At 47.5% G+C, this 27,745-nt stretch overlaps 1 protein-coding gene and 1 pseudogene across 1 annotated transcript; both read left to right on the top strand.

Moving 5' to 3' along the window:
• Window positions 1-12,811: 12,811 nt before the first annotated feature.
• LOC148594891 (olfactory receptor 14A16-like) lies at window positions 12,812-14,687 on the top strand (annotated as a pseudogene).
• A 5,690-nt stretch (window positions 14,688-20,377) lies between these two features.
• Window positions 20,378-21,310, top strand: LOC148594890 (olfactory receptor 6T1-like). Its single transcript, XM_088523495.1, has one exon. The coding sequence runs from the start codon at window positions 20,378-20,380 to the stop codon at window positions 21,308-21,310; it is 933 nt and encodes a 310-aa protein (XP_088379621.1).
• The last annotated feature ends 6,435 nt before the right edge of the window (window positions 21,311-27,745 follow it).

The following is a 27,745-nucleotide window of genomic DNA, read 5'->3' as shown; positions in this document are numbered from 1 at the left end:
CCTTAGGAACCAGGAGGAATGGGGCTTGTGGCCCATGTGAAGTCCTGATATTTTTAAAGGCCCGTGATTTGGCTGTCTGGTCCTGGGGAAGCTCAAATGAGGCCAAGAAGCCTGATGCTGAGAGGAAAAGCTCAATGGGAGTGCTTTGGGTCATTTGGTCTGATGTGCCAAACCCCCAAACCTCCCAGGAGGGTTTCATCGCACACAGGCTTGTCTTGATCCCACCCTGTTTTCTTACCAAAACCTCTCACCCATCAGGCTGCTGTGGCCAGCCCAGCTGCAGCAACTTGCAGGCCCCATTCCTGCACAGAGGGAGAAACCCTGCTCCTGCAGCCCCACAAGCCCCTTTGGTCCTCTGGGCAGCTCCTGCTGAACCCCTCTCTCCCATCAGGGGCTCTGCTATGGCTGCAAGCCAGGAATTTCTGCTCTCAGGCTCCCTCCAGCCAACAAGAATAGCCCAAGGATCTTCAGTCCAAGGACAAAGCACAGACACGACAGAGAGGACTGTGCTCTGCTCCAGTGTTGTGGGCACATGAAGGACTCACCCTGGCACAGGGGTCTCTGGCAGAACTGTCTGCACATGAGGCACATGTTTGAACTGATCCCATATCCCCACAGCCACTGCAGTGGAGACTCAGAGGCCCTCCTGCATTGCCCCATAGGTCTATACGTTCCCTTCTCTCCATTCAGTAATGAGAGGAACAGACACAACGACCGGGCAGTGACACACACTATTGCAGCTTCTGTGCTTCCCAGTAGCAAAGGGAATGGAACAACTCAGCTCAGCTCAGTTCAGGTTCAACAGGAAACCTGCATCTTCCGTGCTACTCTCCAGCTTTTCTGGCCATACCACATGCTCCAGAAAGGGTGTCCCATAGCAGCATATATGTCCCAGCCACCAGCAGATGTGCTGTCTCAGAGACAGCTCCCCAGGGATGGACCTCCAGAGAAGTCTGGCTTTTGTTGTGACTGAGCTGAGTGAGAGGAGTGGGCAGAGAAAGGGGCTGCTCACCTAAGGAAGGTGATTTTCTTGCCACCTTTGAGGTGGCAAGCTTGAAAAAGCTTGACTGTAGGAACAGGGACTGCAAGGCTAGAACTGCTCCAAAACAGCCCTTCCAGGTTGGTCTTGAGCTGGTAACAGGAGCATCTTTGATGAGGATGAGGTTTGGGCCCAGAAGCAGAAGTCATTAGCAGTGCATCGTTGTAGCCTCTTGCCAGCCTCGTTGCCATGCTGCTGTTGTCAGTTTTTAATTTTCAGATTTGCACTGAGGCAATCAAGCTATGGGAGGTGCTTCTGGCGTCCTCCTTTTGCTTTCGAACATCAGGGCTGACCTGCAGGGAGGTATCTGACACAGGTGTGTCCTGTGTTCTTGTAGGCAGCACAAAATTAAGCTGCCCTGCATGCTTGCCTCTGGTGTGGGGACAAAAATTTTCCCCTTTCCCTCTCATTTCCCGTTTCAATTGCTGGGAGTTAAAAAGAGCCTTCCCTGTGATCAGGGGAGATGCAGGGATGTTCCCAGAACATCAAGGGTGTGCAGAAAATCTCGCTGTCAAGAACTGAATATCCAAAAAGGAGACAGAGGAGTCCTAAAACTTTATTCGAATAAAGGGAGAGTCCACCCGGCATATCCCTGTGGGGTCTCTCCAATTGCTGGGGGACGCAGCCCCCCTTTTATCCTAATTTCCAGACCGAGGGACGCCCTCTCCCTTTCCCCATTGGCCAAGGTACTCAGAAGTTACAGCCTTCCCGGCCCACCTACACCGAACTCCTGCCTCCTGCCATCTGTTCTCACCTGAGCTCGCCAACTCCTTTGTCCCCCTTGCTGAAGAATGTGGGGGAATTGCCCTATTTCCCTCCTTTGTAAAGGCCCCCATCTCCTTTCAGATGGCTCTTTTTGTCCCACTCACTCATGGCTCCGCTCAGTCTCCCCTCCCTTTGTCCTGCTCTTCAGCCAAACTGTGGGGAAATCTCCTTATTGATGAATACATAAACCTGAGCATTCCACTCAATCCCTCCTCTTTTTTTTTTTTTTTTTTCTCCCCTCCTTTGGACAATACTTGTTTTTACAAACCAGGTTATTTGCTAACAACCTGCATTCAGTATATCTAGTACCCATGGGTACTCTTCATATCCTCCTGGACTCCCACAGACCCAGCAACCCAGCATTTATTTTCCAGACCCACTCCCAGCCAGCAGTACAGATCTACAGAGAGTTAGCCGGGGCTTTCCATCCTCTTCCTTCAACTGACAAGCCCAGATTTCTGGAGTCTTGGAAATCTTAACTCTGGTATGATGAGTCCATTCGTGCTCAGCTGTCTTGATTGCTGTTTACCAAGACCCAATCCCCTGGCTGGATATCATGGACTGCAAAATCCAAGGGGAGGGTCTGTGCGAGCTGGGCTTCCTGTCGGAGAGACTCCACTAAAGAATGTATTGCTTCAAATATATATCACCTATCTCCACCTCCTTGCCAGGTTGGGTGTTAGCAGGATAGGGAATCCCAAACATTATTTCAAAGGGGGGACAGCTGAATGTCTCCCCTTTGTTTTGCTCTTATTCTTGCTAAAGATAATTGTAGAAGTCATGTCCACGGCATCTTAGTTTCTAACACCAATTTCAAAAGATGCTTTTTAATGTTCCCATCCATCCTTTCCACTCTATCAGAACTCTGAGGATGCCAAGGGGTATGCAAGTCCCATTGAATCCCTAGGGTAGTCATGACACTTTGAAGGACCTTTCCTGTAAAATGAGTGCCTCTGTCTGAATCTATTGCCTCTACCAACCCATATCTTCGAATTATTTGTTCTAAGAACACCTTAATTACAGATCCAGTTGTTGCTGAGGCAGTTGGAAATGCCTTTCGCCATCCCATCAACTGACATACAATTACCATAGAATCATAGAATGCTTAAGGTTGGAAGGGACCTCTAGAGGTCATCTAGTCCAACCCCCGTGTACACGCAGGGTCACCTAGAGCACATGGCACAGGACTGCATCCAAGCGGGTTTGGAAGATCTCCAGAGAAGGAGACTCCACAACCTCTCTGGGCAGTCTGTTCCAGTGCTCTGTCACCCTCACTGTTAAAAAGTTTTTCCTTAAGTTCATGTGGAACTTTTGGTGCTTCAGTTTGTGGCCATTACCTCTAGTTCTGTCGATGGCCACCAGGGAAAAGAGACCAGCACCATCCTCTTCACTCCCTCCCTTGAGGTACGTATATACACTGATTAGATCCCCTCTCAGCCTTCTCATCTCCAGGCTGAACAGGCCCAGCTCCCTCAGCCTCTCCTCATAGGGCAGATGTTCCAGGCCCCTGATGATCCCTGTAGACCTGCGCTGGACTCTCTCCAGCAGCTCCACATCCCTCTTGTACTGTGAAGCCCAGAACTGGACACAGTACTCCAGATGCAGCCTCACCAGGGCTGAGTAGGGGGGCAGGATCACCTCCCTCGACCTGCTGGAGACGCTCTTCTTAATGCACCCAAGGATCCCATTGGCCTTCTTGGCCACAAGAGCACACTGCTGCCTCATGGTCACCTTGTTGTCCACCATGACACCCAGGTCCCTTTCTGCAGAGCTGCCCTCCAAAAGGTGGATCCCCAGTCTGTACTGGTGTCTGGGGTTGTTCCTCCCCAGGTGCAGAACCTTGCACTTGGCCTTGTTGAATGTCATGAGGTTTCTCACCGCCCAGTTGTCCAGTCTGTCCAGGTCCCTCTGGATGGCAGCGCAGCCCTCTGGGGAATCAGCTACTCCTCCCAGTTTCGTGTCATCAGCAAACCTGCTGAGGGAGCACTCTGTGCCTTCATCCAGGTCATTGATGAATAAATTGAACAGGACTGGACCAAGGACTGACCCCTGGGGGACCCCGCTAGCTATAGGCCTCCAACTAGACTCTGCAATGCTGATCACCACCCTCTGAGCTCTGCTGTCCAGCCAGTTCCTAATCCACCTCACTGTGCACTCTTCTATCCCACAGTTCCAGAGATTGCCCAAGAGGATGTTGTGAGGGACGGTGTCAAAAGCCTTGGTGAAGTCGAGATAGACGTTATCCACTGCTCTCCCCTCATCTATACAGCCGGTCATTTCATCATAGAAGGCTATCAGGTTAGTCAAGCAAGATTTCCCCTTGGTGAATCCATGCTGACTACCCTTAAGACCTTCTTGTCCTCCATGTGCCTGGAGACAACAGCCAGTATGAGCCGTTCCATCACTTTTCCAGGGACGGAGGTGGGGCTGACTGGCCTGTAGTTGCCTGGGTCCTCCTTCTTGCCTTTTTTGAAGACTGGCATGACATTGGCCTTCTTCCAGTCTTTCAGCACGTCCCTCGTTCTCCAGGATCTTTCAAAGATGATGGAGAGCGGCTTAGCTATGACATCCACCAGCTCCCGCAGCACTCTGGGGTGCATCCCATCAGGGCCCATGGATTTGTGGGTATTGAGTTTCCTTAGGTGCTCTCTGACCCAATCTTCAACTACCCAGGGCAAGTCTTCCTCTCCCCCGGCTTCTTCTCTTGTCCCTAGGGCCTGCGGCTCTAAAGGGCTGCCCTTGGTAAACACCAAAGCAAAGAAGGCATTCAGCAGCTCTGCTTTTTCTGTGTTATTTGTAACCAGGGTGCCCATCTCATTTGCCAGCGCACCCACGTTTTCCCTGATCTTCCTTTTGCTGTTCATGTATTTGAAGAAGTTTTTCTTGTTATTTTTAACGTCCCTTGCCAGATTGCGTTCCAGCCGCGCCTTAGCTTTCTTTGTCACATCTCTGCATTCCCTGACTACGTTCCTGTACTTCTCCCAGGGGGCCCGTCCTTTTTTCCACATTCTGTATATCATCGCCTTCTGCTTGAGCATTGCCACAAGCTCCTTGCTCATCCATGCAGGTCTCCTGCCCCCTCTGCCTGACTTCTTATACACAGTGATGCACTGTTGCTGGGCGTGGAGGAAGTGCCACTTGAAAACTAACCAGCTCTCTTGGGCCCCCCTACCTTCTAGAGCTATAGCCCATGGGATTCTTCCGAGGAGGTCCCTGAAGAGGCTAAAGTTGGCCCTCCTGAAGTCCATTGTTGAAAGTCTACTTACAGCCCTGCTACCTCCTCGTTGGATCCTGAACTCCACCAACTCATGGTCACTGCAGCCGAGGCTACCCCCCACCTTAACATCTCCTACAAGTCCCTCCCTATTTGATAGCATGAGGTCCAGTAGCCTACCTCTCCTCGTTGGCTCCTCCACAACCTGCGTCAAAAAGTTATCGTTGACGCTCTGCAGGAACCTCCAGGACTGTTTGTGCCTAGCTGTGTTGTCCTTCCAGTTGATGTCGGGGTAGCTGAAGTTCCCCATGAGAACTAGGGCCTGTGACTGTGAGGCAATAACCAGCTGACTACAGAAGGCCTCATCAACCTCCTCATCTTGGTCAGGTGGCCTGTAGCAGACACCCACCACAGTGTCTCCCACATTAGCCTGCCCTCTAATTCTTACCCACAAGCTCTCAACTCGCTCATCCTCCACTCCCAGGTTGAGCTCCATGCATTCCAGTTGCTCTCTCACATAAAGAGTAACTCCACCACCTCGCCTTCCCAGCCTGTCCTTCCTAAAGAGCACATAGCCTTCCATGGCAGCGCTCCAGTCGTGTGAGCTATCCCACCATATCTCTGTGATTCCAATGAGATCATGACGCTGGGACCGCACACAGATCTCCAGTTTGTCCTGCTTATTCCCCATGCTTCGCACATTGGTGTACAGGCATTTCAGGGAAGTAACCAAGCCCGCAGGTTTCCCAGGAGGGGTGAAAGAGGATCCTCTGTGATTATTTCCTATCCACAATTTTCCACTACCATAGTCCCGCTGGACGCCATCTGACCTAGGCTGCGTGCTACTGTTCACCGTGTCTGTGTGACACTCCCCTTCCCCCTTCTTGTCTAGTTTAAAGCCCTCCTAACCAAGTTGGCCAGCCTTTTGGCAGAGACATGTGCCCCTCTTGCTGAGATGGATCCCATCATTTCCCACTAGCTGGTGGTTATAAAACAGAGTCTCATGGTCATAGAAGCCAAAACTCTGTTGCCAAGTCCAGCGGCGCAGCCAGTTGTTAATCTGCCATAACCACCTTTTCCTCCTTGAATCCATTCCCCTCATTGACAGGATAGAGGAGAACACTACCTGGGCTCCCGTACCTTTGATGGTCATCCCTAGGGCTCTGAAGTCTTGCTTGATATCCCTCAGTTTCCCCATGGCATCATTAGCGCCCACATGGAACAGTACCAGAGGGTAATAGTCAGACTCCTGAACAAGCCTTGGGAGCCTTTCTGTGACATCCTTTATTTGGGCCCCTGGCAAGCAGCAGACCTCTCTGGATGAGGGGTCCGGTCTACATATCGGTGCCTCCGTGCCCTATAGCGTGGAGTCATCCACGACGATCACCCGACGCTTCTTCCGGGTGCTCCTTTTCTCCTTAGGGGGAGCAGCCTTGCAGCATGGACCAGACTGCCTCTCTGTAGACAACCCCCTAGATGGGCCTTGGTTCAAGGCCTCCTCTATCTGATCCCAAGTTCCAGGGCCTCGTACCTGTTGGATGTGGTCACAGGTGTAGGTGAGGTGGGCCATGGAAGGGATCTTCTGCCACCTCGAGTGGGGACCTGTTTCCATTGTTGATCGTCCCTGGATACTGCTAATTCTGCCCCCTCTGTCCTATGGCAAGAGGGTACTGGATTTTCTGACTGAATCGGGGGGTTCTCTAAATGGCTTTCCTGGGAAGACTGCAGAACGCAGCTCCACAAGTCTATTTCTTTTTTCACATTCCCTGATGGCCCTCAGCCATTCTACCTCCTCCTTTAGCTCCGCCACCCGGCTGAGCAGGTCGTCCACCTGCTCACACCTAAGGCAGGCTGTGTTTTTGCCACTCCGCGGTAACATGGAGAGGCTCAGGCATTCCCCACAGCCAGAAACCTGGACCGCAGCATGTTTCTGTGGTGGTTCAGTCTGTGTCGCCACAGCCTTCCTAGTGGAAGCTCTCTGCCGAGTGGAGACCATGTCTTTACCTAATCTCCCACTGCTGGAAGAGTCCAGGGAAAAGATTCTTATCCACACCTGGGGGGAGACTCCCTGACCCCTGCCTGCACAAACTGCCGCGCTAACTGGCGCTCCAGGCGCTCCTGGTCGCTTGCGCTCCCTGGGGGCAGCTTTTGAATTCCCGCCTGCCCTGCCGGCTCCGCCCCCACTGAGTCAGAGCCGCCTCAGGCTGGGAGCTCAGCACTGCCCACACGGGGGTCGGTGCTGGGGCTGCTTCTCACTCTGTTGTTCGCCTCTAGACAAGGAGCTCCGGGACGAGCGTCCGCTCCAGAGCCCTGCCCTTCGAGATCATCTCTCTCTTTTCCACCAGTGGGATTGCACAAATGGAGAGGGTCAAGTCAGGCAGCAGGATGGAACTAGACTCCTGAGGAAGGCAGGCTAGGACAGCAAGGAAGTAGAGAGGGCTTTGTGGAATTATGTGGCTGGAGTGCACAGATCTTTGCCTTGGAGCAGGTCACATGCCAGTCAACAGCTTTTAGTAAGGGTAAGAAGGAATACCAGTACCATCATGCTGTGGTGTGCATTTTTTACAGGCTGCCTGAGGCCAAAGAGGCGGTACCTGAAAACTTCTCTAGGCAGCTGGAGGAAGTCTCATGGTCCCAGATAATGGTTCTTAAAGAGTGGGGCAACACTGTTTTGCTGGCCTGGATGGCAGGATGGAGCACACTCTGAACATGTTTCTGGACAACTTATAATTGGGTGATTCCCCAAGCAGTTTCATCCAGCTTCTTCTGCTTTGAGAATGGGGTTGGACGAGATGATGTCCACAGGTCTCCATTCATATAGAGCATGAACAGAGAAGAAATGTCTGAATTTAAATATAGTAGCTCCTCAGAAGAAAATTTCTCCATTCTGAATGACAGTAGGAAATATGTGAAAAATAACTGTACATATAATACAACTGTAATTTATTTTAATTACTCTGTCTTGCTTTATTTGGGTTTGATCAAAAATCCTGAATTGATCAAAATCCTTCTGTATCAATTGGCAGCTACTTCCTTAAGGAAAGCAGGTGGGAGTTGGCTCGTATGAGCTGTAACATTCAGCTACAGACTCAAGTGGAAAGAAAAGTTTAAGTTTTAACAAGAATGATGTAAGTCCCCAGTGGCTGATGAGAGAAATTGTGGGGTTGGGGAGGTGAGGAGCAAGGTTGTCCATACATAACTCATATCAAAAATACTTTGATATTGTGCTTTTCCGGCACATCAGGATTTCTTTGGAGACACTCTAAAACAATATGAACTGGAGAATATTGATATAACTTCTTCTGTAAGCTGAAAAATAAATCAAACTTAAGAAGCAGAAATACTATTTTTTTTACATGCTCAATGAAATCTTTCTTTTAAATACACTCTGGAGACTTCTCAAATTAGCCACAGAAGAACTGAAGAAAATTGTGGGAGTAACATGGGTTGTTAAGGCTTTTGTCATTCTAATGATGCCTCTGATGTATTTGTTGCTGAGTCCATGAACCTCAGCTACGGAGACGAGGCTGAACAAACTTCTCAAGAAGTTAAAATCAGAATCGAATGTCAAAGTTTCTTGGAGCATTAATGGGTCGCACTGAGGGCCATTACCAACAGAGCTTCTCCAGGGACTGATTAGAGTGAGAAGCTGGAGGCACTGATTGCTGGTAGCTAAAGGCAATGTGCAGGTGTCTCTGATGGCAAGGAAAAGTTGATGGGTTAGTCAAGCAGATGTGCCAAGCAGGCCCTGGTTAGGGTGATCCTTTCCCTCACATTTAGTTCAGGGCTCTTCCTTGAGGGCAACGTAGAGGTCGAGTTATGCAACCCTGAGTGCTGGACAACAGTACAGCATCTCCTGGTCTCTCTAGAGATGATGAAGCAGCAAGGCCCCACCTGGGCCTGTTTCCCCATAGCCTGTAGACACCCAATCTGCTTCCCTACTTCACTCTCACCTTGGCGTCTCCCCGCCTTTACCAGTGTCTCCCTATTCTTGCAGGTCCTTTACACACAAAGTCATGGGCTCACCACAGACTTCCTTTGGGTCATGTGTCACCACAACACAATCTTGACACCATACATCCGGGAAATGTAAACACGGTCTAATGAATACCAAGAAGAGGAGGATAATCACTTTCCTTGATCTCCTCGCTGTACTCCTGTTCATAAAGCCCTGGCTGATTTTGGCCTGCTTTGCAGCCACGGCACACTGCTGGCTCATATTTTGCCTCCCGCCTGCCAGGACCCTGAGGTCTTTTCCCTCAGAGCCACTTGCCAGTCCTCCAGCCTGTTACAGAGTGTTGGTTCATCCCAGCTGCAGTATCTACTTCCATGTTGCCAGTAAAGATATTAGATAGGACAGGTTCCTGGAGAGACCCTGTGTGCTCTACTTCACCTTGGCCTCCTGGAAGAGTGCTACCCATTGACCCCTGCTCTCTGAACATGATTCTCCAACCAGCTCTTCAGCCATCTGGTTGTCCACCCCGATTTTAGGCACAGCAGCCCAGGAGAACTGTCTGTTGAGGACTAAAGAAAACAGCCATTTATTTCTTCACACCTCCCTGCACCTGCTAGTACTAGATTCCCAGCCCCACTCAGCAGTGACATCACAGTTTCCTTATTCCTTATTTTTATGGTAACTGAAGCAGTAGCAACTCTTCATTATTCCCATGACGTGCTGGGACATGTGTATAGAAACATGGAATTGTCTATCACAGAGGAGCTTTGGCTTCCCTAATACTATCCCTTCCTCACTGGGCAATATTTCTACATTCCTCCTTTCCAGCCCCTCCATCCTTGACCTTCTCGTATGATGCCTTATTGCACTGGAGTTTAGTCTGGAGGCTGTTTAGCCAAGCTGATCTTCTGAAATGTCTACTAGTTTTTCTGATTATCAGCATGGGCTATCCTTGTGCTTGTCAGATGCTGTCCTGAAAGATCTGCTGGCTTTCCTGAGATCCCGCGCCCTTCAGAACTGACTCCCATGGCATCCTCCACCAGTCTACTGATCAAGGTGAAGTCTGTTCTACTGAGAGCCGGGGTCTGTGTCCTTCCTCATTCCCACCACATTCTGGAAATCCACTTTTTTATGGTCACCATAGGCAAGCCTGACCCTAACTATCCCATCCCTGATCTCTTCCTCATTATTTGCAATTTCCAAATGATGCAAAAAAAGCATCATGATTATTGACCCATTCCCAAGGGCCAATGACATCTTCTGTGCAATGACCCCACTACAGAGTAGAGACCTGCTGGCACAGATGGCAGGTAACAATGCAATGAAACAAAGTTCCCACTAAGATTGCCCTGCAGGACACAAGACCAAGGAACCTGGGAAGTAGTTGGACTGTGCAGGAAGGGCAGGAGAGGCCTCTGCAGCACTTTGGGGTCTATGATAGAGGTGAAACAATCACCAGGAAGGACTAGGTGCCACAGAGACTGTCACTTGGTCCTGGGCAGCCTCCAATTCAGCCACCCTGTTGACATCATTACCACAATCCCTGTTCATATGATCTAGGAGTAGGGAGAGGTAATTGCGCAGGTGGAATGAAGACCTTGGTATCATGTGTCTCTCCCATTCATACAGCAAGGTTGGATGTAGATGCTACAGACTTTGTCCAAAGGCAGAGGTGGGCTTCAGACTGGGCACAGATAGAAAACTCTGAATGCCCAGGGGCCTTTGTCCAGCAACCTCTCCCAAAGAGCATGGTTTTCCTGCAGGTGCCAAGATGCATCTGCTAGAAACATCTGGCTGTGCAGGACACCCCAAATATGTGACATGGCCCTGCAAGCATGATTTTATGTCATTAAATCAAATGTCCACATAGAATTACATTAGCAGCTTGCAATGTAGAGATTGGCATGTGTCTCACCTTCACAGTCAACGGTCGTAGGCATCTAGTAGTAATTAGTAATAGTAGCATCCAGGAGGCATCATTTCAGATGCCCAAGGAATTTCCCCACCTTGCCCTCCTCACCTGATATTCTAAAGGGTGTAGGTCTCACAATTGCTCCATCAGAGCAAGCAGACACTGGTCTTGGACCACCTCTGTCTCTCCTCTTCTGCCCATCTAGTTCTTCTGTCCAGCTAAGGGCTGGAATTATGGGTTTCCACAGTGGGACATTTCCACCTCAGTTAGATAACTGCCTTCTGAAGAGATTTAGAGGGGGATTATGGATGATTATTTTAGTCTACTTCAGTAAACATTTCCCAAGAGAAAGTATCACAAGGGATGGTCCACACCTTCAGCTGGGCCTCAGCTCCTGAGTGGGGTCAGCCTCCTGCGACAGGGGAGCTCATGGCAATTTGGTGACATTGCTGAGAGACTGTTTTGTCTAATAACTGCTCCTTTGCAAAGGGCAGAAGGGCTTAAGGTACTGCCTGCTCTTGCTGGAAGAGGATAAGACAAGACGTACAGCAGTGAAAAGCAGTCTGGAGTGGGAGACAATTTTCAGTGTGCGAGAAACCTACCCAGACCTTGACACGGTAAGTCTCTGGATGTAGAGCAATAGTACTGGGATTCCTGGAAGGGTCTTCTAAACCCATCCCATGAGTGACAGGGTTTTGAAGGAGGACTCTCCCAGCTTCTGCAGTGCAGAAGAAAGGCAGACGCTCAGAGTAGGAATCCCTTGCCACACCATCATAGGGAGAGGGAGTCCTGCCATCTGCAGGGCAGAAACCATCACATACAGGATGGGATAGGGGTCTGTGAGCAATGACTGTGAAAAGATGTGGGTACAGAGAAACAAATCTTACTGCAACAGCTCTAAGCAGCAGACATGGGCAGGGAATGAGAGGAAACTGCTAAACGAATTGTGGGCAAATGAATTTGGGCAGGTCATGGTCAGCTTCCTTGTGAAGCTGAACTCTTCTGCTCTCAGCTTACCTTAGGAGGAACTTGTGAGTGTAACTGTCCTTTAGCTTAGTGAACTGCAAGCACCAAGCAGTGAGGGGAAAACTCATTGACAGAGCAGGTTCTGTGACTCTATGCAAAGTCACAGTGAGCCTGTGACTTTCATCTCTAGTGATAGGCAAATGCTCATGCTGAGAGCAAGTGAAATGCCAGATATTTCTACCCTATAAGAGAATGCTCCCATGGGAGGGCGGAAGCATGTAAAATTAAATAAATGCATGAGCAGATTTCACCCAAAGATCATTTTCTGTAGAATGTAAGTGTCAAAATTCTGAATCACTGTTCCACAAGAGGTGGATATTGGCCAAGGCCACTTCCATTTCCACTACAGTGCTTGGAGAAAGAGCACAGATAGTAAATTGGTGTGAGGAAAAGATCTATCTCATTGGAATGAAGACATCTAGAAAAGGGTTAGTCACCTATTGTCTTCACTTCGTATTTTTCTGTCTTGCTCAGAATAGACTGATTCAGATGCAGACACCTCTACTCCACAGGGTGATGCTGAGGGAGATGAATCCCTCATAAGGATCTTCTCTTTCAGGGCACAGCTAGCATGAGTGCTTTATTTGTCTACCACTGGGTCATTGGAGCAAGTCCCCATCCCTTAGCCCACAGTGCCACCCCTAGGTGTGCTTCTGAATACCTGGGACTGTCTGACACTTCCATTTATGCTTCCAGAGCAGAGCAGAACTGGTTCTTGCTAAGCATGGCACACTTGCTCACTGCAAACCAGAGCTCCAGAAAGGGATCTGAATAAGGTAAAGGACAGAGGGAATGTGGGTGTTTCTGTGAGAAATGGAATGGATGTGGCTCAGAGAAGCCTGTTCTAACTTGTCAATGTCTTTTCCTCCTTGAACAGTCTTCCAAGTCCAGATGAGGCAAATGTCCAACAGCAGCTCTCTCAATGACTTCCTTCTCCTGCCATTTTCAGACACATGGGAGCTGCAGCTTTTGCACTTCCTGCTCTTGCTGGCCATCTACCTGGCTGCCCTCTTGGGCAACACCCTCATCATCACAACTGTAGCCTGCGACCACCACCTCCACACCCCAATGTACTTCTTCCTCCTTAACCTCTCTGTCCTGGACCTTGGCACCATTTCCACCACTGTTCCCAAATCCATGGCCAATTTCCTCCGGGACACCAGGGTCATTTCTTACTCAGGATGTGCTGCCCAGGTCTTTATGTTTGTCTTCCTGATAACAGCAGAGTATTATCTTCTCACCGTCATGACCTATGACCGTTTTGTTGCTATCTGCAGACCCCTGCACTATGGGACCCTAATGAGCAGCAGAGCTTGTTCCAAAATGGCAGCAGCTGCCTGGGGCAGTGGTCTTCTCAGTGGTCTCCTGCACACTGCCAACACATTTTCGATACCACTCTGCCAGGGCAATGTCGTGGAGCAGTTTTTCTGTGAAATCCCCCAGATCCTCAAGCTTTGCTGTTCAGACTTCGCCTACCTGAGGGAAGTTGGGGTTATTATGGTTAATATCTGCTTGGGCTTGGTGTGTTTCATTTGCATTGTGGTGTCCTATGTGCAGATCTTCAGAGCTGTGCTGAGGATCCCCTCTGAGCAGGGTCGACACAAAGCCTTTTCCACATGCCTCCCTCACCTGGCTGTGGTCTCCCTGTTCATCAGCACTGGCACTTTTGCCTACTTGAAGCCCCCCTCCATCTCCTCCCCATCCCTGAATCTGGTGGTGGCTGTTCTGTATGTGGTGATGCCTCCAGCGGTGAACCCCTTCATCTACAGTGTGAGGAATAAGGAGCTCAAGAATGCACTGGAGAAACTGATTCTGTCCGTACTATTTCTGCAGCAATAAGCTGCCCACATCTGCTCACAAGTATTTTCCTGTTTTTCTAAGGACATTCTTGTGCTTTTCTTGTTCCATCTGTGACAATCTTGTTTGTACAGAAAGGTTTGGTTTCATGTCTTTTCTCCAGAGGCACAAAGCCCATTGACCTGACCCAGAGGCCTTCTCTAAATGTGCCTATCACTATGTCAGAGCAGCCTTCCAACTACCATCTTTCTAATACAGGTGCCAGAAGGTTGGTCTTTTCTTTTCAAACTGGAGGCCAGATTGCTCCATGGATTAACACTCAGGTCCTGTTGCTTGGGTGCTCCATGGGCTAGGGGGGATACACTTGTAGAGTGATCTGATAGGGAATGGGGGCTAGATTAAGTGATTACTTTTGAGGATCCAGTGCTCACGGAGAGAGTGAGCATTCAAGTGATACCTGCTGGAGACTGTGCTACATATTACAGGCCCCTGTGCAGGTCCCTGTGAATGGCAGCACAGCCCTCTGATGTATCAGTTGTTCCTCCTAGTTTTGTATCACCAACAAACTGTCTGAGGGTGCACTCTGTCCCTTCATCAAGGTCACTGATGAACAGGATTAGATCCAGTACTGAATCCTGGGGGACACTGCTAGCCACAGACCTACAGCTACACTCTGCACTGCTGATCACAACCCTTTGAGCTCTGCAGTTTATCTAGTTCTCAATCCACCTCACTGTCCACTTGTCAAGCCCATACTTCCTGAGCTTCCCTATGAGGGAGACAGTGTCAAAGTCAAGGTAGACAACATCCACTGCTCTCCCCTCATCTACCCAGTCAGTCATTCCATCATAGAGGATATCAGGCTCGTGAAGCATGATTTCCCACTGGTGAATCAAGGGTGACTCCTCATGACCAGCTTCTTGTCCTCCGCATGCTTAGAGATGACATCCAGGATGAGCTGTTCCAGGGATGGAGCTAAGACCCCTTGGCCTGTAGTTGCCTTGGTTCTCCTTCTTGCCCTTTCTGAAGACTGGTGTGGTATTGGCTTTCTTCCAGTCCTCAGGCACCCCTCCTGATCTCCATGACCTTTCAAAGGTGATGGAGAGTGTCTTAGAAATAATATCTGCCAGCTCCTGTAGCACTCTTGGATGCATCCCAGGGCACATAAATGTGTGGAAGTCAAGTTTGCCTAAGTGATGTTTAACCTGATCTTCCTCAGCCAAGGGCAAGTCTTCATTTCCCTAGACTTTCTCTCTTGTCTCCAGGGTCCAAGATTCCAGAAGGTTGGCCTTAGTAAAAACTGAAACAAAGAAGGCATTCAGTAACTCTGCCTTTTCTGTGTCTTTTATAACAAGGGCATCCATCCTATTCAGCAGCAGACTCACATTTTCCCTAACCTTCCCTTTGCTACTGGTGTATCTGAAGAAGCCCTTCTTGTTGTCCTTGACATTCCTTGCCACATTTAATTCCAAATGCTTCTTAGCCTTCCTCGTCGCATTCCTGCATACCCTGACAACATTCCTATGTTCTTCCCAAGGAGCCTGCCATCTTTTCCATATTCTGTGTACTTCCTTCTTCTGTTTGAGTTCTGCCAGGAACTCCTTCAGCATCCCCATGACCATGGAAGTAAGTCAGACAAAAGTATGCTCAGATGAGCTGCATGTTTCTTGTCCTGCTCTGGTCAAACTGGTTCAGAGTCAGGGCTGTTTGGCAGGTAGCCCCAGATAGCCCTGATCTTCATTTTGCTTTACCGTTCATTGCATTTTTCCCTCTTTTTTCGCTTCCACATCTTTCTATCATCTTGGTCCACTGCTATACAAACATCCACTCCAATTTACCCTTTCCCCATTACCCCTGGTTTTGTTTGCTTTCTGTGCTCACTTGGTTTAAGGTTAGGATTAGGCTTTACATGTCTGTCAGTAGTCTTACACTGTTTGCAATAGACCTACCCTGGACAAGAAGCCCTTGAACAGCCTCCTCTGTTCTTAGTCAGAAATGAAATGTAAGTTGCAGTTGACTAGAAGTGTGCTGAACAAATGATATTTTGTTTAATGACTTTCCATTCTTCATGATGCTTGTATTAATCTAGCACAATGACTCTGTGCTTCAGATCTATTCCAAAAGCTGCAAAGAAGCAAAATATCAATTCACTGTGTCTTTTTTTTTCAAATATAATTCACAAAGGAAACAGTCAACAAGAACAAGCTTTTTGTTTGTTTGTTTTTCCCCTGCAAAGTATTTGTAAAGGCTGTATAATAGTGAGTACACACTTTTCAGTGAAAAAGAAATGAAAAATGAAATATTAAGTTGGTGATTACTATGCTATGCTGATAGTACAAGTCTCTCCTACTTTTTGAATGGCAGCGTATGAAGCAAAAAACAGATGTATTCCTGTTTTATGGGTCCTTTACCTAACTAAGGGTGAAAAAAAACAAACAAAAAAACCCCAAAGCACTCAGAAGTACTATCTTCAAAAGACAAAGCCATTGTTTTGGCAATTCTCTCTGCGCACAGTTATCCCATGGCCCAGAGGAAGAGGAGCGCTACAAAGGCACAACTGGAGAAAATCACATGGTCATTGACATTCCCAGGCCAGAAATGGTCCAGGTTAGCCTCCGACACTTCATGCAAGGACAAGCAGATGCAGGGAAAGCGCAAGGCTCTTGGGAAGGCAATGCACCCCTGTAAGCTTCAGACAGCCTCAGGTGCATGTTAGGGTGGTCTAACTAAGGGGTGCAAAAGGGACATCTTGGAGGGCACACTCCCTCCGGGCACCACTGCACAGTGGCAGCAGTGCGGGGCTTGGCACAGGCAAAGGTGCAACAGTCTGGCTTCCCTTCTGGGAACTGATGGGAGCCAGTTTCCCATGCTGGGAGAGCTGGGGAACTTTTCAGGCCTCAGGCCCAGGCTCTGAGCAGCGAGGGCTGGTTGCACCTGGAGAGCTCTAGTATTGAAGAGGATTTGAAGGAATGGTAGGGCTGGACCCCTCAAGGAACCAATGATGGGACCTGCCACATCAGGGCAGCAAGGAGCTGCAGATGATGTGGGCTCAGTGCCGTGGGGTAAGGAGGGCCATGCAGATGGGACAGAAAAGATTCTGCAACCATCTGAGGGAGAACAGACCCACCACCTCCCAAGCTGTGAGTCGTTAGACACTGGGGAGAGAGATGAGCCTGCTTGGAAGTAGAAGAGGGGACCCTTTCCAGCCCCACCGCTGCTGCTTATCCCTGTGTTAGTCCAGAAGCAGCTCCATGGGGAGCTGAGATCTTCAGCTGCCCTGCAGAGCACAGGGTGTGGGAGAGCACCAGGGTCTCGTATCAGTCTGCTGGTCCTTTGTGATGCCAGACTGGCACAGTGAAAGACCCTGCATGTGCCCCATGATGTCTGCACGAGGCAATAGCCGAGGCTGTCTGAAGCTTGTGGGGGTGCATTGCCTTCCCAAGAGCCTTGAGCTTTCCCTAAATCTACTTGTGCTTGCATGAAGTGTCGGAGGCTAACCTGAACCATTTCTGGCCTGGGAATGTCTATGATCATGTGGTTTTCTCCAGATGGACAATTGGGTGGTAAGAAACCTTATGAAATTCAACAAGTGCAAGGTCTTGCACCTGGGGAGGAATAACCCCAGACGACAGTACAGACTTGGGACTGACATTCTGGAGAGATGCTCTGCAGAGAAGACCTGGGTCTCATGGTGGATGACAAGTTGACCATGAGGCAGCAGTGGTGTGCCCTGTGGCCAAGAAGGCCAATGGGATCCTGGGGTGTGTTAAGAAGAGCGTCTCCAGAAGGTCGAGGGAGGTGATCGTGCCCCTCTACTCAGCCCTGGTGAGGCCGCATCTGGAGTACTGTGTCCAGTTGTGGGCTCCACAGTACAAGAGGGATGTGGAGCTGCTGGAGAGAGTCCAGCACAGGGCTGCAAGGATGATCAGGGGCCTGGAACATCTGCCCTATGAGGAGAGGCTGAGGGAGCTGGGCCTGTTCAGCCTGGAGAAGAGAAGGCTGAGAGGGGATCTAATCAGTGTCTATAAGTACCTCAAGGGAGGCAGTGAGGAGGATGGTGCTGGTCTCTTTTCAGTGGTGGCCACTGACAAAATTAGAGGAAACAGCCAGAAACTGAAGCACCAAAAGTTCCACAGGAACATAAGGAAAAATTTTTTAACAGTGAGGGTGACAGAGCACTGGAACAGACTGCCCAGAGAGGCTGTGGAGTCTCCTTCTCTGGAGATCTTCCAAACCCGCTTGGACGCAGTCCTGTGCCACATGCTCTAGGTGATCCTGCGTGTGCAGCGGGGTTGGACTGGATGACCTCTAGAGGTCCCTTCCAACCTTAAAGATTCTATGATTCTATGATTCTAACTACTTTGCACTCCTTGTATGTACCTGAAAACAAAGAAATGACAAGTAATCTAGAGCCCAGTTTAGACAAGGGCTGGAGCTGTCCACACTGAGTACAAAGAAATTGAACTAGGAGGTGGACTAAGAGCATACCTGAACTAAGGTGAAGGGAAAGCCTTGTTCAGTGCCCTCAAAGATGAAATTCCTGTCCCTGAACTGCAGGGGAGCAGTTCAGAGGTCAAAACAGAGATGCCTAGTCCTATTTAGATTCATTAAAATGGTAAGAGAGGTCTGCATTATGCTGGCAGTTACAACACTGAAAGCCTCAAGTGTATTCTTTGTTTTGGAGGCATAGAATATAGTGAGGTGCCTCGTAGACGCTAATATACGACCCAAGAAAAGTTCCCAGAGATCTGCAGTGAAGATGCCTAGATGTCTGACATCTCAAGCCTCCCTCTACGATTAGAGAGGAGGAATCACTTCCTCTCACATACTTCATAAATCCATTTTGTGAAAAGTTGAATGATATCTTAAACTCCACTGACCTAAGGGAACCTAAGGCAACTACCTTAAGATTTAAAATCTATCATTTATGTCCAACATTAGAAAGTCAAGACAGGGAGTATGACAGTAGCTCCATGCAACCTGCTTTCACAGATTATAGGTCTTGATTGTACCTTTTAAAATTTTGTGTTTCTCTCTCTTAGACTGCTCCACAAAATGGATCTACATTTCTGCAAGGGTTTGGTCACCTGGGTATTTAGCTGTCATGCTAATTAATGTCCTATCACCCTCTCAGACCTCCTCTGCTGAGGAACATCTCAGGAAAGCACAAAAGACCATTATTCTTCAGGGAACCTCAAAGGACTTTGTATGATTATATTTGAAGGGAAAAAAATCAGATTACTTCTGTCAGGTGTCACAGCGCGTTGGAACAAATGGTGTTAGCAGTCAGCTCAAAAAGGCTCTACCATAGCCTTGAAATGAGACCCACTAGGTTGCCTCCAAATGTTGTGGAAGAGCAGGAAGGAGAGGATATTTTGCAGAAATTTTGCCGGTCTTCTCTTTCCCCTTGACAGTGTTTCTTGCACGTAGATTAATGTATCTAAGTACTTTGTTGAATTTCACCTAATTTTTCACTCACTGTTATAGTTGTGTTCCTAGATATCTTCTTTGCTAGATTGCCTTCCAGTCTGCAGTGATTGTCCTACCTTGTGTGTAATATTTCTCTGCAAATGAGATCTTGCTGATCAGTGTCTATGTTCCTGGGTCTCTACCCCTTCCTCTGCTTTAACTTGTTGGCTGGATCCAGCTGAGCTGCACAGAGCAGCATCATTCTCTCTTTTAGACTTATCCAAGTTTTGTGAGCAAAAGCAGCAGAATGGAAAGGAGAGAGTCTGCACAGAGTTAGGCTGTGCTGAGAGGACTGCATTGAGAATTCAACATATTCAAGATCTCAGACAATGAATTCAGAACCAACTGATTGTGATCAAGGTTTATTTTCCCAGTATTCACAGAAAAAAAAAAAAAAAGAAAAAGAAAAACACCACATCTTTGAATTTTCAGTTAATTTATGTGTTAGCTCTTTTTATAGGACAAGACTTTCTTTTATCCCCACCTGAAGGAATTTCTTTACTTATCTTTCTATGTTCCTCGATTTTCTTTGTTTTCTTCTCTATCTTTTGTATTACTTCTTTCATTCTTTTCTATTTTGCCTTCCAATGGCTAGAATGATTTATCAAAACTATTTCTCAGCAAGAAGGATTGCTGTAACTGAAGAAAAAAAATCTGTTTATAAAGATTTTTGTCCTACATGGAAAAGCTTGTTCTTGGATGCAAGAATAACTGTTTTTTTATCTTAGGATGTTTGTCCTAACTCTTTTGTACTTTGTTTTAACCTGAAAAAAAACCATTATCAGGGAATAAAACTTTATTCTTATCTAACTCTCTCATTCACTTTATGTCCCATACACCTCCTCCATGGTCACCATCCTCCTTCTGCCTTCTCTCCACTCCTTATGTAATCAAAAGTTTAACATCATTTTGAAGAGATGCACAAGCTTCCATGTTATTAATAGTGAACTCCTATTCTAACCTTAGTTTGTTATTACTGTTCAGCATGGTGTCTCCTTGCTCTGTGTTGTTTCTCCATGCCTTTCCTGTCTTCTCTTTTCCTTCTAGATTTTTTGTGTACCTCCCTATGTATCTCTTTTATTATACTTCTACATTTCTCTACCTGTCTCCGCTTCTTCCAATGCCCTGAAGAATCATTTCCTCCACTAACCACCTTATCTTACTCTCTGCAGCTCCTTTGCACATATGTCAAACCATACAATGGTCACGACGTTTCTTCTCTTGGGCTTTCCCTCCCTGCACCATCAGGCGTACCTGATAGCAATCACTTTCCTGGCTTCCTACATGGCCATCTTAGTTGGAAACCTGCTGATCATTGTTCTCATCTTTTCAGACCGAGACCTCCACAGACCCATGTACTTTTTCCTCTGTAACCTCTCCTCTTTGGAGATCTTCATCACTACAGCCATCATACCCAAAGCAGTAGGAAGCTTGTTGATGAGCAGCAAAGCCATCTCCTACCAAGCTTGCATGACTCAGTGCTACTTCTACTACCTCTTGGGCAGCATCGAGTTTGCCCTTCTAGCTGTCATGTCCTATGACCGTTACGCAGCCATATGCTACCCTCTTCAGTACCCCATGCTCATGAACAGTCGCCTTTGCCTTCAGCTCCTCTTGGGGTCATGGTGTGCGGGCTTCCTGTTCACCATTGTCCCCACTGTCCTACTTATCAGGCTGCCCTTCTGCAATGCCAATCGTATAGACCACTTCTTCTGTGATTGTATGCTCTTGATCAAGTTGTCCTGTGCAGAAACACAGACTGTGGAGCTGGTATCTTTTATGACCTCTTTCATCATCCTCTTTGGCTCGCTGATCATGACAGCAATATCCTACCTATACATCATTAACACCATACTTAGGTTGCCCTCTACTTCATCACGGAACAAGGCATTCTCTACATGCTCCTCTCACTTCACCCTTGTCATTTTGGGCTATGGTAGCTGCATCTTCCTCTATGTGCGGCCTTCGATTCAACATGTTTCCTACAACAAAGCAGTGGCCCTAATCAACACATTGGTAACTCCTCTGATGAGCCCCTTCATTTTCAGCCTGAGGAACCAGCAGATGAAAGATGCTCTTAAGGTAGGTTTGAAGAGAAGTGTGACAATTTCCAGGAAATGCTTTTCTTTCTGAGGAGAAATTTTGTAAGTGGAGAGAAAAAGGAGGGAGAGGGAACAGATGATTACAGTTCATTTGTTGAAACTACACCTTTCTTAGTAGTGAAGCTTCATGAAATTGTGCCAGTTTCTCTCCTATAAACACCATGATAAAGGCAAATTCTTAGGTAGGGGAGCCTTTCAAATGGTCTAAGAGCACTTCACAAACCATAGTGAATACCCTAATGATGGTGCTTTCTATGTGTAAAAACTAAAAGTTCCTCTTACTTTTAGCACACCAAATTCCCAAGACAGATCACCTTCCTCAGCTTTGGATAATTCTTGTTGTCACAAAACCTGTTTTCCCTGCTTATTTCAGTGGCAGGACTTTATTACTGAACCTCTTTGTTCTCAGAAAGAGACAGAAAACAAGTGAAATACACACACAAAAAGAGAACAATGGCTTTATTTCTCTACCAAACATCGCTTCTCCACATTAGCCTTCTGGTTAGGACAAGGAGTTAGCCAAATTAAAGTCTAAATTATCCATCTAACATCACCTCTCTTTTAAGCTTCAACAAAATCCAGGATATTGGTTACTAATTTGATTGCTAGGAAAAAAAAAAAAAAAGGTAGTTGTCCCCAGATCAAGCTTAATCAAATAAATGCCCAGTCTTTATGACACAGTACTGTCAGAGCCCATGCCTCAGTTCATAGAACATATTCATGCAGTGGGATTAGTTTGTCCACATATAGACGCTTGTAACTTAAATGTCCAAAGCCGAGTTCATTGCCTGCCCTCCTTTAGTAGCCAGTGGGGGAGAATCAACAGTCCAGAGGACTATATCTTCTCTTATGATAGTTGACTATAGCCCTTCAGAGGACAAATGCTAAGCAGAGAATTTGAAGCTCCGTTTTTAAACAGGAAATACTGAGTGCAGTGACTCACATGCTGGGCAATATCTCATAAATTGCACAGGTTAGGGGCTCTAGCTCAATGAGGCCCATCATTATTGCAGTCCCAAGAATTAGATCTAGAACTAAGGTCTCTACAAAATCCTCAAAACCAAACAACCCATCCTCCTTTTTTATTCTTGTCTTGGTGTTGCGTTTTTCTAGTTTCTATGGATTAATTTTCACTTGTGATTTGCGAGAAAAATATATTGTATTGGAATGAGAATCAAAATTCAGGATTTGTTTATTCATTTTCAATAAAAATATGAGATTGCCATCCTGTCTGAGAAGCTTTTTTACTATTTAAATTACTCCCTCCTTACAGTACAGAAAACCAGGATAGGGGAATTTAGTCTTAAATACCTATCACTGAAATTTTGAAGTTAGTTAGATGACTCCGATTCCTTTTAAGCTGGCGAAGAATCCCACCAACACATCTTCACTGGAGAGACTTTGGAATCACAGCTTAGCTACCTTAGACACCTTATTGTGAAAAATCCTCCTCAAAGTCACTGTAGCACTAAGACTATTCCGTTTATTTACACCATGGAAAAGCCCAGGTGCAGTTGTGGGGATGGCTCATTCAGAAATTTTCTTCTTCCCCTGAAGGAACAGGTCATTCCAACAGCTGCTCCTTACAAGAAGCATGAAGAAGACCATGGTGGGTGTTGCTTCTCTACTCTAGGCAGAAAGCAAACTGACCTCCTTGCCATGAGGCATGTAGCATGTATCTTCGCTGTCACATTGCAGAACAAAACAAAATACTCATTTTGCCAATTGTTATCAGCAGCTCTTGCTTGATTTAATGTACCTTGTGTCTCTGGCCTGAAGGGAGGTCAGCAGACACCCAGCAGGCCCAGAAGTTAAGCAAGATGACCAGTGTGGCCTGAGGACCAGGGTGAGCTTCCAGTAATGGATCTATACGGTAAATAACACACTTACTTCCTTCTATGTTTAAGGGTCCCCTAAATAGCTATCCGCCTGCCTGACACCTGATATGGATGAATGATGGATTTGTTTTAGTAGGAAAATTGAAAATGAAACAAACAAATAAGGTGCAGTTTTTAAAAGCACTGGTCCGTGATTTCCTTTCTGCTCCCTGGAAGGCATTAACTGGGCTGTGTATTTCGAACTCAGGTTTAAGAGTGAGGTGTTTGCAAGGGAATGATCATGTAGGGACAAATGTGGAGAGGGCAAGATGGAATTAAAATTTTCAAAACTACCGCTTCATGCTATAAGAACTATATTTTTAGTTCCATAAACATTATTAGACATCTGACAGGTTTTTTTTTGGCTGTAATTGTGAGTATCATTCATGTATCTCTTTACCAGCTGTCCTAAACAGAATATTCAGTCCAAACTACATTAGAACCGGAAGATTTTGACACACAGTTTATTTTTTCTCAGATCAGGTGAATACCATCTGCTCAATTTTGGGGTCTATCTTAATACGTCTTCTTCATACAAATCACTTGACCATCTTTCTTGGACAGAAGACACACATTCAGACAGATGCATGCATACATGTATAGAGGCACATTTTCTGTCATGATATGGAAGACCAAAAAAAATGTTGGGGATGCTGTCATCAGTGGCAATCAAAGCATCTTGATTAGAAGAGTATAAAAGACAAACCCCTTTGCCAGGCTTTGTCAGGATGTTTGGTCGTAACTCAAAGTATACTCAAAGTGTACATTTGTGAAGTTCATTTGAAACATGTTAGTGTAACTTTGTTAGGCTTAAACAAGAGAAGCCAATGAAAGCAGATTACATGTGCTCATTGTTCTTAATAAAACTTTTCATTTTCCTACTAGCCAGCCCTGTGGATTGGAGGCAGTGACAAGTGTATTATGATTGCCACAATTTTACAAACTCCAGGGAGAAAGTGACACAGTGTGAAAGGAAATCCAGGAATAAAGTTTCTTGGAGGTTTAATAGGGCTTGCTGAGGGCTTTTAAAGATGGAGCTGCTGCAGGAAATCTATGTCTCATCCTAGGCACTGAGTAGATCACCAGACACCACTTGCAGGAAGACAAATGAAAGGGATAAGAGACTCTGCCCTCGAATAGTACCGCTGATGGATGGCAGCTCTTCCATTTTTGGCACATGCGTACGAGGTCTTTCCCTTTAGAGTCCTAGGCCCTAGGGACAAGAGAAGAAGCCTGGAGAGAGGAAGACTTGCCCTGGGTAGAGGAGAATTGGGTCAGAGAGCACCTAAGGAAACTCAATACCCACAAATCCATGGACCCTGATGGGATGCACCCCAGAGTGCTGCGTGAGCTTGCAGAGGTCATAGCTAAGCCGCTCTCCATCATCTTTGAAAGATCCTGGAGAACAGGGGAGGTGCCGGAAGACTGGAAGAAGGCCAATGTCACACCAGTCTTCAAAAAAGGCAAGAAGGAGGACCCAGGCAACTACAGGCCAGTCAGCCTCACCTCTGTCCCCGGAAAAGTGATGGAACAGCTCATACTGGCCGTTGAGTCCAGGCACATGGAGGACAAGAAGGTGCTCAAGAGTAGTCAGCATGGATTCACCAAGGGGAAATCTTGCTTGACTAACCTGATAGCCTTCTATGATGGAATGACCAGCTGGATAGATGAGGGGAGAGCGGTGGATGTCATCTACCTGGCTTCACCAAGGCTTTTGACACAGTCACAACATCTTCCTGGGCAAGCTCCAGAGGTGTGGGATAGATGAGTGGACAGTGAGGTGGATTAGGAACTGGCTGGATGGCAGAGCTCAGAGGGTGCTGATCAGTGGTGCCGAGTCTAGTTGGAGGCCTGTAGCTAGTGGTGTCCCCAAGCGGTCAGTCCTTGGTCCAGTCCTGTTGAATTTATTCATCAATGACCTGGATGAAGGCACAGAGTGCTCCCTCAGCAAGTTTGCTGATGATACAAAACTGGGAGGAGTAGCCGATACCCCAGAGGGCCGTGCTGCCATCCAGAGGGACCTGGACAGATTGGACAACTGGGCGGTGAAAAACCTCATGAAATTCAACAAGGCCAAGTGCAAGGTTCTGCAGCTGGGGAGGAATAACCCCAGACACCAGTACAGGCTGGGGTCTGTCCTTCTGGAGAGCAGCTCTTCAGAGAAAGACCTGGGTGTCATGGTGGACAACAAGTTGACCATGAGGCAGCAGTGTGCCCTTGTGGCCAAGAAGGCCAATGGGATCCTTGGGTGCATTAAGAAGAGCGTCTCCAGCAGGTCGAGGGAGGTGATCCTGCCCCTCTACTCAGCCCTGATGAGGCCACATCTGGAGTATTGTGTCCAGTTCTGGGCTCCACAGTACAAGAGGGATGTGGAGCTGCTGGAGAGAGTCCAGCGCAGGGCTACAAGGATGATCAGGGGCCTGGAACATCTACCCTATGAGGAGAGGCTGAGGGAACTGGGCTTGTTCAGCTTGGAGAAGAGAAGGCTGAGAGGGGATCTAATCAGTGTCTATAAGTACCTCAAGGGAGAGAGTGCAGAGGATGGTGCTGGTCTCTTTCAGTGGTGGCCAATGACAGAACTAGAGGTAATGGCCACAAACTGAAGCACCAAAAGTTCCACAGGAACCTAAGGAAAATTTTTTAACAGTGAGGGTGACAGAGCGCTGGAACAGGCTGCCCAGGGAAGTTGTGAAGTCTCCTTCTCTGGAGATCTTCCAAACCCGCTTGGACGCAGTTCTATGCCACGTGCTCTAGGTGACACTGCGTGTGCAGGGGGTTTGGACTAGATGACCTCTAGAGGTCCCCTCCAACCTTCAGCATTCTACGATTCTATGGTAATACTATGTCAGTTGACGGGATGGCCCGAGGCATTTCCAACTGCCTCAGCAAAAACTGGATCTGTAATTAAGGAGTTCTTAGAACAAATAATTCCAAGATATGGGTTGGCAGAGGCAAAAGATTCAGAGGCACTCATTTTACAGGAAAGGTCCTTCAAAGTGTCATGACTGCCCTAGGGATTCAATGGGACTTGCATACCCCTTGGCATCCTCAGAGTTCTGGTAGAGTGGAAAGGATGGATGGGAACATTAAAAAGCATCTTTTGAAATTGGTGTTAGAAACTAAGACGCCGTGGACACGACTTCTACCATTACCTTTAGCAAGAATAAGAGAAAAACAAAGAGGAGACATTCAGCTGTCCCCCCTTTGAAATAATGTTTGGGATTCCCTATCCTACTAACACCCAACCTGGCAAGGAGGTGGAGATAGGTGATATATATTTAAAGCAATACATTCTTTAGTGGAGTCTCTCCGACAGGAAGCCCAGCTCGCACAGACCCTCCCCTTGGATTTTGCAGTCCATGATATCCAGCCAGGGGATTGGGTCTTGGTAAACATCAATCAAGACAGCTGAGCATGGATGGACTCATCATACCAGAGTTAAGATTTCCAAGACTCCAGAAATCTGGGCTTGTCAGTTGAAGGAAGAGGATGGAAAGCCCCGACTAACTCTCCGTAGATCTGTACCGCTGACTGGGAGTGGGTCTGGAAAATAAATGCTGGGTTGCTGGGTCTGTGGGAGTCCAGGAGGATATGAAGACTATCCTTGGGTACTAGACATACTGAATGCAGGTTGTTAGCAAATAACCTGGTTTGTAAAAACAAGTATTGTCCAAAGGAGGGGAGGAAAAAAAAAAAAAAAAGAGGAGGGATTGAGTGGAATGTTCAGGTTTATGTATTCATCAACAAGGAGATTTCCCCACAGTTTGGCTGAAGAGCAGGACAAAGGGAGGGGAGACTGAGCGGAGCCATGAGTGAGTGGGACAAAAAGAGCCATCTGAAAGGAGATGGGGGCCTTTACAAAAGAGGGAAATAGGGCAATTCCCCCACATTCTTCAGCAAGGGGGACAAAGGAGTTGGCGAGCTCAGGTGAGAACAGATGGCAGGAGGCAGGAGTTTGGTGTAGGCAGGCCGGGAAGGCTGTAACTTCTGAGTACCTTGGCCAATGGGGAAAGGGAGAGGGCGTCCCTCGGTCTGGAAATTAGGATAAAAGGGGGGCTGCGTCCCCCAGCAATTGGAGAGACCCCACAGGGATATGCCGGGTGGACTCTCCCTTTATTCGAATAAAGTTTTAGGACTCCTCTGTCTCCTTTTTGGACATTCAGTTCTTGACAGCGAGATTTTCTGCACACCCTTGATGTTCTGGGAACATCCCTGCATCTCCCCTGATCACAGGGAAGGCTCTTTTTAACTCCCAGCAATTGAAACGGGAAATGAGAGGGAAAGGGGAAAATTTTTGTCCCCACACCAGAGGCAAGCATGCAGGGCAGCTTAATTTTGTGCTGCCTACAAGAACACAGGACACACCAGTGTCAGACATCTCCCTGCAGGTCAGCCCGGATGTTCGAAAGCAAAACCAGGAGGCCAGAAGCACCTCCCATAGCTTGATTGCCTCAGTGCAAATCTGAAAATTCCACCTGACAACAGCAGCTTGGCAACGAGGCTGGCAAGAGGCTACAACAATGCACTGCTAATGACTTCTGCTTCTGGGCCCGAACCCCATCCTCATCAAAGATGCTCCTGTTACCAGC

Source organism: Tinamus guttatus, unplaced genomic scaffold (assembly GCF_059628265.1).
Source record: "Tinamus guttatus ecotype Peru unplaced genomic scaffold, ASM5962826v1 Tinamus_guttatus_pri_ptg000190l, whole genome shotgun sequence".
Taxonomy (NCBI): Eukaryota; Metazoa; Chordata; class Aves; order Tinamiformes; family Tinamidae; genus Tinamus; species Tinamus guttatus.
The sequence above is the reverse complement of the archived record's forward strand: the minus strand, read 5'-3'. Positions and strand labels throughout refer to the sequence as shown.